At 33.8% G+C, this 13,895-nt stretch overlaps 1 protein-coding gene across 1 annotated transcript in view; it reads right to left on the bottom strand.

Moving 5' to 3' along the window:
* The window catches only part of RTF1 (RTF1 homolog, Paf1/RNA polymerase II complex component), a 50,208-nt gene that overhangs the window by 14,050 nt on the left and 22,263 nt on the right, over window positions 1-13,895 (bottom strand). Inside the window, exons 3-8 of the mRNA XM_031952118.1 lie at window positions 9,370-9,517; window positions 8,455-8,659; window positions 5,609-5,723; window positions 2,509-2,620; window positions 1,814-1,949; window positions 655-832 (exon numbers count right to left, since the gene is read on the bottom strand). Of these exons, the coding sequence (XP_031807978.1) occupies window positions 655-832; window positions 1,814-1,949; window positions 2,509-2,620; window positions 5,609-5,723; window positions 8,455-8,659; window positions 9,370-9,517 (894 nt within the window). The remainder of the gene's footprint in view (window positions 1-654; window positions 833-1,813; window positions 1,950-2,508; window positions 2,621-5,608; window positions 5,724-8,454; window positions 8,660-9,369; window positions 9,518-13,895) is intronic.

The following is a 13,895-nucleotide window of genomic DNA, read 5'->3' as shown; positions in this document are numbered from 1 at the left end:
AGACATAGCACACTGTTCCCCCAAGTATTTTTGTATAAGGAATAAAAACAAAACAAAACAATTTCCTTCTAGATGGCCAGTCCTCATTGCCCATTTCTGACACACCTCCTCCTTGCCTGAAGACAAAAAAGAAACATTTCTAAAGAAATTATCCCTGAGTCATATATGGTTTTCAGGCCAGCAGAAAAGCATTTCCTCAAGAACGGCATGTCTTAAGCAAGAAAGAGTCTCTAGGCAAATCTTCTACTTATTGTAGTTTAAGGACAAATCTAAAGTCAATTTCTTCTTTTGTGCTCACATGTAAAGCCAAGCAGTATAAGGAGACATAAGGCATTTCAGCCTAGGACAACTCTGAAATCTAGTTTATGATTACAATGACCTAACCCAATTAAGACAAACACAGAACCAGATTCTGATTCAGTAGTTTTTGAGAACAACAAAAAAGAGCAGTCACTGGGATGATGCTGCATAGCTCTTCATTTTGGTCTATAAGGAAATAAAAGCCATTGTGTGATGTGGATACCACTTGTTAGCAATTTACTCAAATCACCATCTTCATTCACTGCACATGTCCCAACTTTCTTCTGGAAAAAAAAATTATCCTTTTCCAAAGTCAAAAGATGCTTCTTGACCCCATGAAGCCAAAATGCTTACCCGATAGACAGGTTTACTGTTGTGGTTCCCAATGCCAATTCGTACAAAACATCCTGTGACTGTCTTAGCAAAGAAAGGCATGTGACACCACCGTTCCAGCTTGTGCCGAGATAATCGCACTCGGTTCAACTCTTCAGGCAGAGAAACTGGCTGTGATTTTGGAGGAACCTCTTCCTTTCTGGGTTGGATAAAGGAGCATTAGATAAAAGCATTCATTATGATCACACATTATAGGAAATGAGGTATACAAATTAAGCAAAAAAGTGCCTATTATGTTTAAAGTAAAGCACTGTTAATAAAGACAGCTAGCCAGTATTGAAATAATTGATAACTTTAAGTTTTGAAAAGTGCTTTACAAATATTATCTTATTTGATTCTTATGACACTATGAGGTAGGTTTTATTATTATACTTGTTTTACAGATGAGGAAAATGAGGCAGGCACAGTTTAAGTGACTTGCACAGGGTCATGCAACTCGTGAGTATTTGAGAATGGAACTGAAACCAGGTCTTTGTGCCTCCAGCTCCAGTGCTCTATCCATTGAGTTAACCAACTAGACACCAGAGATATCAAGACTAAAATAGGCAAAGTCCTTACCCTCAAAGAATTTATCTTTGAATAAGGGACATAAGATAGTCCATAAATATATGCAAACTATACACTAAGTATGTAGCAGAGGTCCTAACAGATACATTCAATTTAATAGAACATATACTCAAAATTAGCCTCATCACCCCTCCCACCCAAGCCCCAGCAATTCTTTACAAAAATGCAAATTTCAGTAAAAGGATCACTGACTAGGAGATATAAAGAAAATACAGATTGTCACATCTTGCCTCAGTAGGGCACCCTTCCTAAGAAAAAGCAAGTTGTTCTTAGATAGCTGATGATATGATAGTCAGGAAAGTACAGAAATTTGTTGAAATGATTTAGAATCTCTTAATCTTATCTACTAGCAGTCAGATGGCAAAGTAGTTTTGGTGTTTCAGCAAATACCAGAGGCAGACCTCAGCTCAGATGGACTAATATAAGGAAGCTCAGACAGGAGGTTCACAGGTGAAACAGAAGGATTTTTCACAATACTGTGAAGTTCTTGGGTTTTCCTCATGATTGAACACACTTGACTAGAGCCCATCAAATTAAGATACTGCCCACTTACTCTTCCTCTTCATCAGATGATGTCGTCCTAGATGAACGATCTGTCTTCTCACTGGACTTATCGTCCTCCTCTTCCTCTTCATCATCAGAGTAAACTTCACTTGTTTTTAATGGTTGTTTTTTGGCAAGCAGCTCAGCTGAAAAGAAAATGAGAATCTCTGGCTTCATTCTTGATGATACTGGAGGCAAAATATCATTCAATCTTACAAGAAAATCATGTGGGGAAGGTAATGGAGATAAGTGTTTTGGTAAGCATGTCACAATTAAAATAAGAGAGAGACTTTCAAAATTGTCCTGATTCTATTATCACAGGATATGATACATGAATCCCAAGGTACTGTGCTAAGGACTATTTACATTAATGATTGTCTAGAAAATAAGTTTCCATTGTACCACAGTTATCTCATACTGGTATTCTTTTATTTTTGATGGGCTCAAGACATTGAAATTGACCAACAGATTAGTTAAGGCAAAAAATTTCAAGTATCAAGACTATACACACACACACACACACACACACACACACACACACACTTTATTTATTTATTTATTTATTGAAAAATCTCATTTGGGATCTGAGGTCCAAAAGTATGGAAATTAACTAGACTCTTGGAAGTGATGACCTGATGGAATAGTCATAAAGATGCCATTTCTACACAGTCAAATCAGATTCAAAGTCATTACTAACTGTCTCACCTGTTCTATTCTTCCGTTTTTCTCTCTCTGCTTTCAGTTCTTCCATGGCCTGAGATTTTTTGTCTAGTTTTTCATCCCGCTTGGAACGCCGCTCCTTATTATGGGACATGACCTAAGAGATTAATGTGATGAAAATATATATATATATATATTTTCTTGCTATTAAATCAGTAGTTCATTGCATAATTTCCACATATATAGCATCAATCACATTCCTTAACTTTAACAACATTAAATAATAATAATTTTTATAATGAAAAATTTTTTGTAATACAGGTATACTATTGAGAAGGAAAAAATTCTTTATTTGGGGATAACCTTTCACTTAACTGTGGCTCAAAGTTTGTGTTTCTTATAATCAAAATTGAGTGCAAAAGTTCATTTGCCAATGCTAATCTATAACAAGATTTTACATATTTCAATTTTGAAAAAAAAATTTTCAGAGGCAGACACTGCCCATTATTGATATCAACCCATAAAACATGACTTTAACTGATCATATTGGGGTTTGAAAGGCATTTGTAGAATGCTATTAGATTATTTTCTTGAAATTTGCCTTTTATCAAATCATTACATTTCAGATTAATAACTTCCAACTGATTAGGTTGATCCTTAAGTGCACAGTTAAAGGATTTTGAAATTCTTTTGAAAATTTCTTTGGCATTTGAACTGAGGTCCAAAAATTGCTGCTAGAACTGAAGTTTGATCTCAGAAAATATATTTGTTGAAAATCTGTGTGGGAATGGAGAGATTATTCTTATTTTAATTTTTGGTAGTAGGGGAAATAAAGCAGTTTGACTCAAATATTAGTTCTCAATTGAACTAGTAGTATCTTATAGAACAATAGCCCAAAGGGCTATAAAACTATGCATACCCTTTGATTCAACAGTCTCACTACTAGATCTGTATCTCAAAGAGATGATAAAAGAGGGGAAAAGACCTACATGCGCAAAATTTTTTGTAGCAAAAATATTTATAGCAGCTCATTTCTCAGGACAAAGAACTGAAAATTGAGGGAATGCCCAACATCAATTGAGGGAATGGCTGAATAAACTGTGTATGTGATTATGATGAAATACTATTGTTCTATAAGAGATGAGCAGGATGTTTCAGAAAAATTGGAGAGTTCTTCATAAACTCATGTAAGATGAAATGGACTGTGTATAAAGGAATAGCAATACTGTGGGATGATCAGCTGTGAATGAGTTTGCTATTCTCAGCAATACAGTGATCCAAGACAACTCAAAGGATGCTATCCATATTCAGAAAAAGAATTGACTGAGTCTGATACCTTTTTTAACTTTATTTTTCTTATGGATTGTTTTTTTTTATTTGAGGGGATGTTTTGCATAACTTCACATGTACCTTACAAATGGGGGAGGGGGGCCATAGTGAAGAAGGAAGAAAAAACATGTAAAAAAAAAGTTTTGCACGTAACTGGGAAAAATATTCAAAACCAAAAAAGCTTGTATGTAGCAGTTTTTTTTTGTGATGACAAGGAATTGGAAAATAAATAGATGCCCATTAACTGGGAAATGGCTGAATAAATTATGGTATATGAATATAATGGAATATTACTTTTCTAAAAAAAAATCAGACTGATTTCAGAAAAGTCTAGAAAGACTTTCATGAACTGATGCTGAGTGAAGTAAGCAGGACTAGGAAAACATTGTATACAGTAACAAGACTATATGATCATCAACTATGATAGATTTAGTTCTTCTCAGCCATACAATGATTCAAAACAATTCCAAGAGAACTGAGATGGAAAATGCCATCTACATCCAGAGGGAGAACTATAGAGATTGAAGGTGGATTGAGGCATAGTATTTTCACCTTTTTTTTCTTATTTCCTTTTTCTTTTTCGTGGTTTTTCCCTTTTGTCCTGATTTTTCTTTAAAGTGATTGTACATGTATGACTTATATCAGACTGCTCTGCTGTCTTGGGGAATGGGGGAAAGGAGGGAGAGTAAAGGTAAAAGAATGAAAAATGTGAAAACCAAAATCTTACAAGAATGAATGTTAAAAACGATCTTTACAAGTAATTGGAAAAATAAAATACTACTGAGAAAAACAAAGAGCACATTATCAAATCTGAAGCAAAAACTAATTTCCAAAGCCAATCAGGACTCAAGAATAGTGATTGAGGATGGTTCTTTTTTATATAAATTTCAACCTTGTTCCTATGCTTAAAAAAACTCCAAAACAACAACAAAAAACATTTTTTAGGGCTTCTTTTCGTATTTTAATATAATAGATATGGATGAATAATTAAAATAAAATGTTATGAAATGACAATCCTTATGGTATAGAAACAGTTGAATTATAACTATGTTGCTTGCAATTTGTAGAATACTAAAACAGAAGTATGATACAACGAAAGCCCCGCATACAATCTGTCACAACTATTCAATTCTACCATTGTAGTGCAAAGGCAGCCACAAACAATAAACCAATGAATGAGTGAGGCTGTGTTCCAATAAAACCTTACTATAAATGTAAAAACAGGCCATATTAAAACAAGCAGTGGGGCTGCGTTTGTCTCACAAGCTATAGTTTGTTGACTCCTGATTTGTTGTTATTAAACCAAAATAACAAAAATCTTTCAAGTTAAATAGGAAAAAATTTGCTCTGAGGAAAGATCAAAATGAAAAGACAATATTTTTTCAAGCCCTAGATTTATCCTAGGAAATTCTAAGGGACAGTTCTTTTTTATTTTTTTCTTCTCAATAATATTTTATTTTTCCAAATACACATAGAGATAGTTTCCAATACTTTGTGTCCCAAATTTTTCTCCCTTCCTTCCTTACCTCTCCCTCCCCAAGACAGCAAGGAATCTAATATAGATTAAACATGTACAATATAAAGGACAGTTCTAAAATCAAAACTAACACTGTATGAGTATGGGAAAAAACCCTCAAACATTTCCAGAGCTGAATGAAATTCAAGACAAAACTGGTGTAAAATACTTTAACAGATTCAAATGGAACATACCATAAACAGAACATTATACTTGTTTAATAAAAGTTTCTCACAACTGTCTTTAAATGACAATACAGACACTTTTAGAGGACACACAGAGGGTGTATGAATTTCTTACCTGGGACTCTTGAATTTGTGTAAGTTTTTTCTTCTCTTGTTCTTCTTCTTGTTTTTTCTTTTTTTCTTTCTTTTCTTTCTTTTTAGCTGTTTTTAATTTCTTCTTAATTTCAAACCTGGTAAAATTTATTAAAGAATTTTTAATAATCTAAGAAATATAGGTATGGACTAATAACACATATTCATGAACTGAAATGCAAATTTTTATATGGGAGAGAGATGCTGATAAATGATTTGGCCTTTGAAAATAGGACTTTAAATATCTACACTTTACACAAATTAATGAATAAGGGAGTTGTACTTAAAATAAAAAAAAATCACACCTTCAAGACAATTCCAAAAGATTTGAAATGTAAAATGCTAGCCATATCCAGAGAGACAACTATGAAGACTGAATGTGGATCTAAGCAAAGTATTTTCACCTTTTTGTTTGCTTTTTTTCCCCCATTGATCTGATTTTTCTTGTACAACATGATAATTAATGAATTTTTTTATGATAATAGCAAAAAAATATTTAAAAGAATTGCACATATTAACCCATATAAGATTGTTTGTTGTCTTTGGAAGGGGAGAGATAAGTGAGAGAGGAAGAAAAATTTGGAATATAAAGTCTTACAAAGATAAATGTTGAAAACTATCTTTATATGTATTTAGAAAAATAAAATACTACTGATAATGAAAAAAAAAATCGCTTAAGAATAAAGAGAAAAAACCCATAACAAAATTATCTGAAACTGGGGGCACTTTTATTACACCCAGTTCTTTCCAGTTTCAACTCAATGTCACAAACAAATAAGGATGTTACGAGATAAGAAGCAATACTGAAAATCTGAAGTCCCTTATCTCCTCTAAGCTTTGTCTATCAAATGAACTAAATGATCTGTAAACTCTTTTATTTATTATTTATCTATGATCCCATTATTACTGAGACCAAACCTAACTCTAATCTTGCCTTAAAATATTGCTAGAATAGAAAAAATATTTTCAAATTTAAAAATGGGGACATGGAATCAGCTAAGCATTTGCTAATCAATTTTCAATTAATATAAAAGACATTTCATTAAACTGAAAAGTGGGCCACTAGGGCAGTCAGCTATTCCATACATAAGCACCAGGGGAACTGTCAAATCTTAAACTCAAGTATCAAGACTAAACCTCTAAAATTTGGGAATGAATATATTTAAAAGTTAGAATGTAAATACTTCAAAAGTCAATTTATAAAACCAAACTGCTGTGAAAAAAGTTTTATTCATTCTAAAATAATTTCACAAAACCTCAAAAGTGGAAAAGATCTTACTGCCCATATAGTTCCTAAATACCAACTGTTTCCACAACAAACCTGACACCTTCATATAATCTTTGCTTGAAAATAACAAGAGGGAAACATATTTCCTGAGACAGCCATTCCATTTTCTGATGGTCCTGCATCAACCCGATACCCTTCCCTGAATATTTTCCAGTTTGTCAATATCCTTCCTAAAATGTAGTGCCCATAACGGAACACAACACAGTACATAAGGTCTAACCTGTAGAAAGGGATCATTTCCTTAATTTCTAATTAAGGCACTTTGCCTCTCTCAATATAGCTTAAACACACATTAACTTTTTTTGGCTGCCATATCGAGCTTGCAGTTCATTAAAAGCCTGCTCAGGTTATTTAAAAAAAAAAAAAAAAAAACAAACCAAAAAAACCCAAAACTTTATTTTCAAAATATATACATAGTGTTCAACATTTACCCTTGCAAAACCTTGTGTTCCAATTTTTTTTTTTCTCCCTCCTTTCTCCCACCCCTCTCTCCCTTAGATCTGCCCAGGTCATTCTTGATTGATCTGCCACTTTCTAGCTAAGTTTCCTCTAGTTTGTACTTGAAGCTGATTTTTTAAAACCAAGTGAACAATTCTGCATCTATTCCTATCAAATCTTACACTGATAAATTTAATCTAACGTTCTACTTTGCCAAAATATTTTCAGACACCATCATCTATCATGTTAAGTATTGCTTTAAAGTAGGAGTTATTCACTTTTATTGTCCCCCAGACTTCTTTCAGGTGTCTAGTGAAACTTATGGCCCCCTTTCTAGAATAAGGCTTGTTGCATACATTCATAATTGAAGGAAATACTAAGTTCTAATTAGAAATGACTAAAACTAAAGATGTATTTCTTTTCTCCCATATAAGTTCACAAATCTCTTGAAATCTATCCATAGATCACTTTAGTAAAGGTAGAACAACTCTTGCTCAAAGTTTTGTGTTATCTGTAAATATGATAAGCATGCCATTTATATCTTCACTGAAAGTCTTTGATAAAATTGTTAAATATCACAAAGGCAAGAAGTTTCCCAAAATATATTAATATGTTTGTCTGTATAGTTACCTCATAAGTTCTGGGTTTAATTTTTTTTTTGATAACTGAAAAGTTATGTCTTATTACTTTCTCAAGATTTCCTTTAGCAAATCAAATATATCCACCAATTTCTGTTTAAAATAGAAGACTAATTTTTTGTATAAGAATCTTTCTGAACATTATTTGTAATAGAGGGAAAAAAAGAAAAGAAGGAAGGTAAGGAACAAAGCAATAATGCTATAATACACTCCCTTGACATGCAGGAAGGATGAAACTTTGCCTTTCCTCCCAGAGACATGGCTAGGAAAGTGAGACAAGGTTCCAGAACATATCTAACCAGTGATATATAGGTAGCATTCAAAATATAGTTAGTATACAGTCTTAATAGTCTATAGTCATATTTCCCAAGAAGAGTTTGTATTTGGAAGTAGGGTTTGATGGGAGGGAGGAAGCGAAAGAGGGGGAAAAAAAGGGAATAAAGAACATTTGACTATAGTTTTTACCTTCTCTTCAGCACCTCTCTCTTTTCTATCCTGTTAAACAGTTCCTGTTCCCTCTCCTTCTCTGTCATTTGTTCTAAACGGGCCCTATCTTCTTCATCTCCCATGAGGTCTTCTCCATATCCATCATGGAATTCCTCATCCTCAGAAGAAGAATCTGAATCTGAGCTGGAGGAGGAACTGTTACTGTCGGAGTCAGATACTTCACCTGAAATGAAATCCTAGATGTTAAGACGATAATGTACTTGAATGAAGCTGATGAAACCACACATATTGTATCTGATGTCCACTTGCTGTTCTTTAGCCCATTACTATTTAAAAATAAAATGGTTCAGAGCTCTAGCAACACCTCTGGCTCACTGCACAAACAGGAAGGAAAATTTTAAAACAGGACAACAAACTTGAGTTTTCAATGAAACATGGTTAAAAGACACTAAAATAGAACAGGATGAGAAGAATGGCACAAAAACAGAAGAATTAAATTAACCAATATGTAGATATTTAAAAAGGCACAAATTAAATAGCAATTTATTGAGGTAACCTCTGTGTCTAAGTCAGTTATAAGTCGCAAAGTTATTTTGAAAGAATTTTTAAGTTTATTATTCTAGCTTATCAATTTCGTATTAAGATTTAATTATGGCAACTGATTCCTGGAATTGGCTTTGAAAGAATGAATTTCTAAAAGTTTGTGTTCACTTAGAGATGTTTCTTTTCTATCATGTCTTGAGAAATAGTAATTCAAAAAGGAGCTAACACACTTTCTCAGTATCAGCAGATGACAAGATATGGCAACCCTACCAAACTACAAATAAAGTCTTATTCTATGACACAAACAGTCCAACTTTATCTTTTAAAAACTGTAGGACTTTCAAATGAAAAAGTGAATTTACCAGCTAGGTCTGGAGAGTCCTGTCTTACCTTCTTCAGGTGCTGAACTCTCAGCTGAGCTGTCTTTGTCAGAGCTACCTGAGGAAGCAGCTTTATTTGTCTGTTTTTTCATGGTTCCCTTCTTCTCTATCTTCCCAGTTTTTCCTTTTTTCTTATTTTTTGAGCCTCCAACTGTCCACTGTAAGAAGGGGAAAAAAACAAGAGAAGGGTTCAAATTTCCAAAGGAGGAAGAAAAATGTTGTATGGTTTATATACCAAGAGAATGAAACATGAATTAAATACTTCCACTGTGCTAAACTCTGAAAATGCAAGAGAAAGAAAGGAAACAATCCTGTTCTTCAAGAAGGTGACATTGTTTTGGGAGAGACATGATATTTATAAATATGTGTAGTATATTTAAAATAGGTACAAAGTAATTTTGAGAGGGAAACTGAGAGGAGAAAGAGGGAGAGAGAAGAAGAGAGAGATATCAGGAAAGGACTTGTGTGGAAGATGGTATCTGAGCTGAGCTTTGAAGCAAACTAAAAGATTCTATCTAAAAATTAAAGGGAAACTAAGAAAATTCTAAGAGAAAACATCGACGTCGAGAAGGGAGGGCAATCTAGACACAAAGGAGAGCATATGTAAAGACAAAGAGGCAAGAAATGGTAGTGTCATGTGGGAGAAGTAACAAGGCTAGAATGTCTATATCACAGAGAGTACTAAAGTAACATATGATAAAGGTCTGCTAACTTGAAGTGAAACAAAATTTTACATTGACCAAAGTAGGGAAGCTGGGGTATCTAGGACAAGGCTAAAGAGAAGCTCTTTTCATCCTGGAGGGGACATTAGGAAAAGTCACAGAAATCCTGAAATAATAATAAACTACCTCAGATGGTTTGTGCCCATAACATATTTCCTTTTACTGTTAAATCTAAGAACACATAACCCAAATTAAGATATGTAAAACAACAAAGTGAGTAAAATGAGACATTTTTTAATTGGAATATGTGTAGCTGGTACTAAAATCTAAATAAAAGGGTATTATTGAAAAAGATTGCTCAGGTTAAACCTGAGAAAGTGAGAGAAACTATCTTCATTCCGACAAGCAACCTTAGTGTGTATACACATTAGCCAGTACCAAATATATCAAGATAAGATATATTTCACAAATGTATACCAAGAACAATCATAAAACCTGCAACTCAAGCACAAAGTGATTTCAAAGTTCTTAACTAGAAAACCAAAACGAGTTTGTTATATTAATATTAATATTCTGGGTATCCACTGATGAAGAAGGCCTCAAGGATAGCACTACTACTTCAATTTTACATTTGAATAGTACTGTCATGTATTACTTATTTAATTCTCACAAGAAAAAGGAAAAGGCAAGGATACCTCAATTCTGCAAATAAAAAAAACTTGGGGTCAGAGAGATTTGTTGACAAAGTTCGTAGCTGGTATTGACAAAGCTATATAATTAGAACCTGATTCTAGTTTCTAGTCCACTGCTTATTCTGCTATCTCAAAGTTGACTCAGAATTTAATTCTACAAATATTTACTAAGAGCTTAAGATGAGTCAGGTACCAGAAACATGAAAACTAAAACCTAACAATACTTGCATTCAAGGAATTTCTATTCTATTGGGGACACGATAAATGATGGGAGTTTAATTCTATCCTTTGACTTCAATGATCCAGGACAAAGCTTCTTAAACTAAGGTTGTAATTCCATGAATGTAGAGGTCATAAAAAATTTGGCAATAATAAAAGATCTGCCAAGATTTAATTCTTTATATAAAAATCAAGAAGCACATTCATCTCATTAATATGCAAATCTGCTAGTCTTCAAGTGATAAAATTATGTGTATGTCAAAAAATTATTTTAATATCAATCTCCTTATGATTTATTATTAGTAAATATTTGATTGGTACACCTACTTTTTACACACACTTACACTCCCCCCTCCCCCCCACATCCCTATAAACCTGGGCTTGAGTAAAAATTTCTCAGGTGAAAAAGGGGCTATGAGTATAAAAAGTTTAAGAAGTCTTGATCTAGGAAATCAGGCAAATGCCTTACAGTGTGAAGTCTTTGAGTTCCCTGGAGACAGTAAGGTCAACTGACCACTTAGTCCTCACCCGAGATAGGATTTAAACCCAATTCTCTTGACTTCAAAGCTGATTCACTATTTATTCTATCATGATACCTCTTGAAGATAAATATAGCATATCTGAAAAAGCTTAGGATTTCAAGTCAGAGAAACTGGGTTCACATCTGGGTTCTGCAACTTATTAGTTGTGGATCTCCTTGAGCAATTGACTTTACCTCTCAGAGTCAGAGTTTCACTCATCTGTGAATGAGAGGGGAAATTAAACTAGATCATTGGAACTCTTTTTATCAACAACGAAAATGTAGTGAAAATTCCTAGGATAATGATGTGCTATTCCTAACATTCTTTCAAATCTATCCATTAAGAGCTTACAATAATTACAATGATAAATTTTTCTCAAAAAAAAAAGCACCAAATTAAACTTTACATTACATAATTATAAAATGTTATACTTTGGTATAGTATACAGAAGACAAATAAGATTATATACATTCACTTTACTTTCTAATGGAAATCAGTGTGAACTTAAATATCAAACCCTTGTGGCAGTTTGGAAACAATTTGATGATAGATTGAAAAACTGCAAGAAAATATTACATTTAGCCAGAAGTGATGACTTTGAATTCCAAAATCATTGTGCATATGATCATGGCAGTTCTGAATTTTACAGAAACTAACTTATAATGCTTAAAAAACATGCACGTTCTTATTGTCACCGAGGAAAAATATATTTGCCATTTATTTACTACTTAAGGTACACTAAAAAAAATTTTTTTTAAGTATTAAATTCCTTGGATCATTGTCTCAAACTTGTCTGAGAACCACTAAATGTGAACCTCTGAGTAAGACAATATCTAAGAACTCAACCAAAAGAGTGATACACTGGGCCTGAAGTTAGGAAAACCTGAGTTCAAACTTACTAGCTGTGTAACACTGAACAAGTCACTTAATCCTGTTTGTCTTAAGCTATTGAAGAAGGAAATGGAAGAGCACTTTAGTATCTTAGCCAAGAAAATCCCATGGACAGTATTAGTGTGTGATGGTCCATGGATTATGAAGAATCAGACATGACTGAAAAACAAGGATTCCATCTAGATCCTATGATTCCTACAAGAAAGGATCATGAAGGGCTTTATGGGAGAACTTAGTACTTAAAGTAATCTTTGAAAAAGGATAAATATTCTGTGAAAGAGATATGCCAGCTACTATTATAATTATTGTTATTATGATTTTTTTTTTCCTTAGCAAAGATGGTTGAGAAGGAATGGTCATACAAACAGAAGTAGAACCAGTAGAGAACAGTGTCCTGTCCTAGAAACCTAGAAGAGGATAAAGTAGTAGAAGGTGTAAACCATCCCCCCCCCCAAAAAAAAAAGAGAGAGAGAGAGAGAGGAGGGAAGGGAAGAGAAGATGATCATCTGATTTGGCAGTTTTTGTGCAGTAGTTTTAGGAGGTAAATTGCAAGGAGTTTAAAAATAAGCAGAAATGAGGAATTGGGAGCAGCTATAGTATGCTATCTGGGGGGGAGGGGGAGATTGGGGTTAAGTGACTTGCCCAGGGTCACACAGCTAGGAAGTGTTAAGTGTCTGAGGCCAAATTTGAACTCAGATCCTCCTGACTTCAGGACTGGTGCTCTATCAACTACACCACCTAGATGCTCCCTATATGTTATTTTCTTTTTCAAAGAATCTGCCTATAATTAAAAGGCAGGAAAAAATGAAGCTATGATGGCTCAAGTGTACTACAGGATGAAGTAATAGAACAGTAAAAAGACAGCAGTTTGGGGTAATTGTACACATACCATCAAGCCCTGTCCTTCCTTCTTCCTGACTTTTACTGTCTGTGTTTGGTATAATCCAAAAGCATAACTGGAATTGGGAGTGAAATATTAAAATAGCTCCCTGAACTCATCATGAGACAGCCCTAAACAGCTGTCTACTCATTGAAGTTATTGCCCTTTCTACTCTTGACTGAAAAGGCAAGCACATGGTTTAATACTGTTTTGAAGGTTTTGGTTGCCTAAAAGAGGAAATCTCTCCAGAAAGGAACTTGCCGCCCTGGGTAAGAGGCATTGTGCTCTCAGTATGAAGGATCTCGAAAGAAATAGAAATTGGCCAACCTACTCAATAGTAGATACTATTAGCAAAAGAAAAGAATAACTCAAACAAAACTGAAGGAAAAAGGCAATATTGAGTCTTTGAGACATGGCTCTTTCCTGATTCAACTGTTTCTTTTTAATGTTTTTTTGTTGAGTTACTATCCATGCCTATTAACTGTAGTCCCCTTTTCTTTTCTCTCTACCTACACTCCTGAACTGCTAGTGTACCTTCTTCCAGAAAACTGCCTTAAATACATTTTGTATGTTTAGTATGTATTCATGTGTATCTATTGTCTTTGTACTCCCAGTGCTTAGCATAGTTCTTGGAACACATTTAGTAAATGCTAACTGACTAAAGTGTATGA

Source organism: Sarcophilus harrisii, chromosome 2 (genome assembly GCF_902635505.1).
Source record: "Sarcophilus harrisii chromosome 2, mSarHar1.11, whole genome shotgun sequence".
In the NCBI taxonomy this organism is placed as follows: Eukaryota; Metazoa; Chordata; class Mammalia; order Dasyuromorphia; family Dasyuridae; genus Sarcophilus; species Sarcophilus harrisii.
The sequence above is the reverse complement of the archived record's forward strand: the minus strand, read 5'-3'. Positions and strand labels throughout refer to the sequence as shown.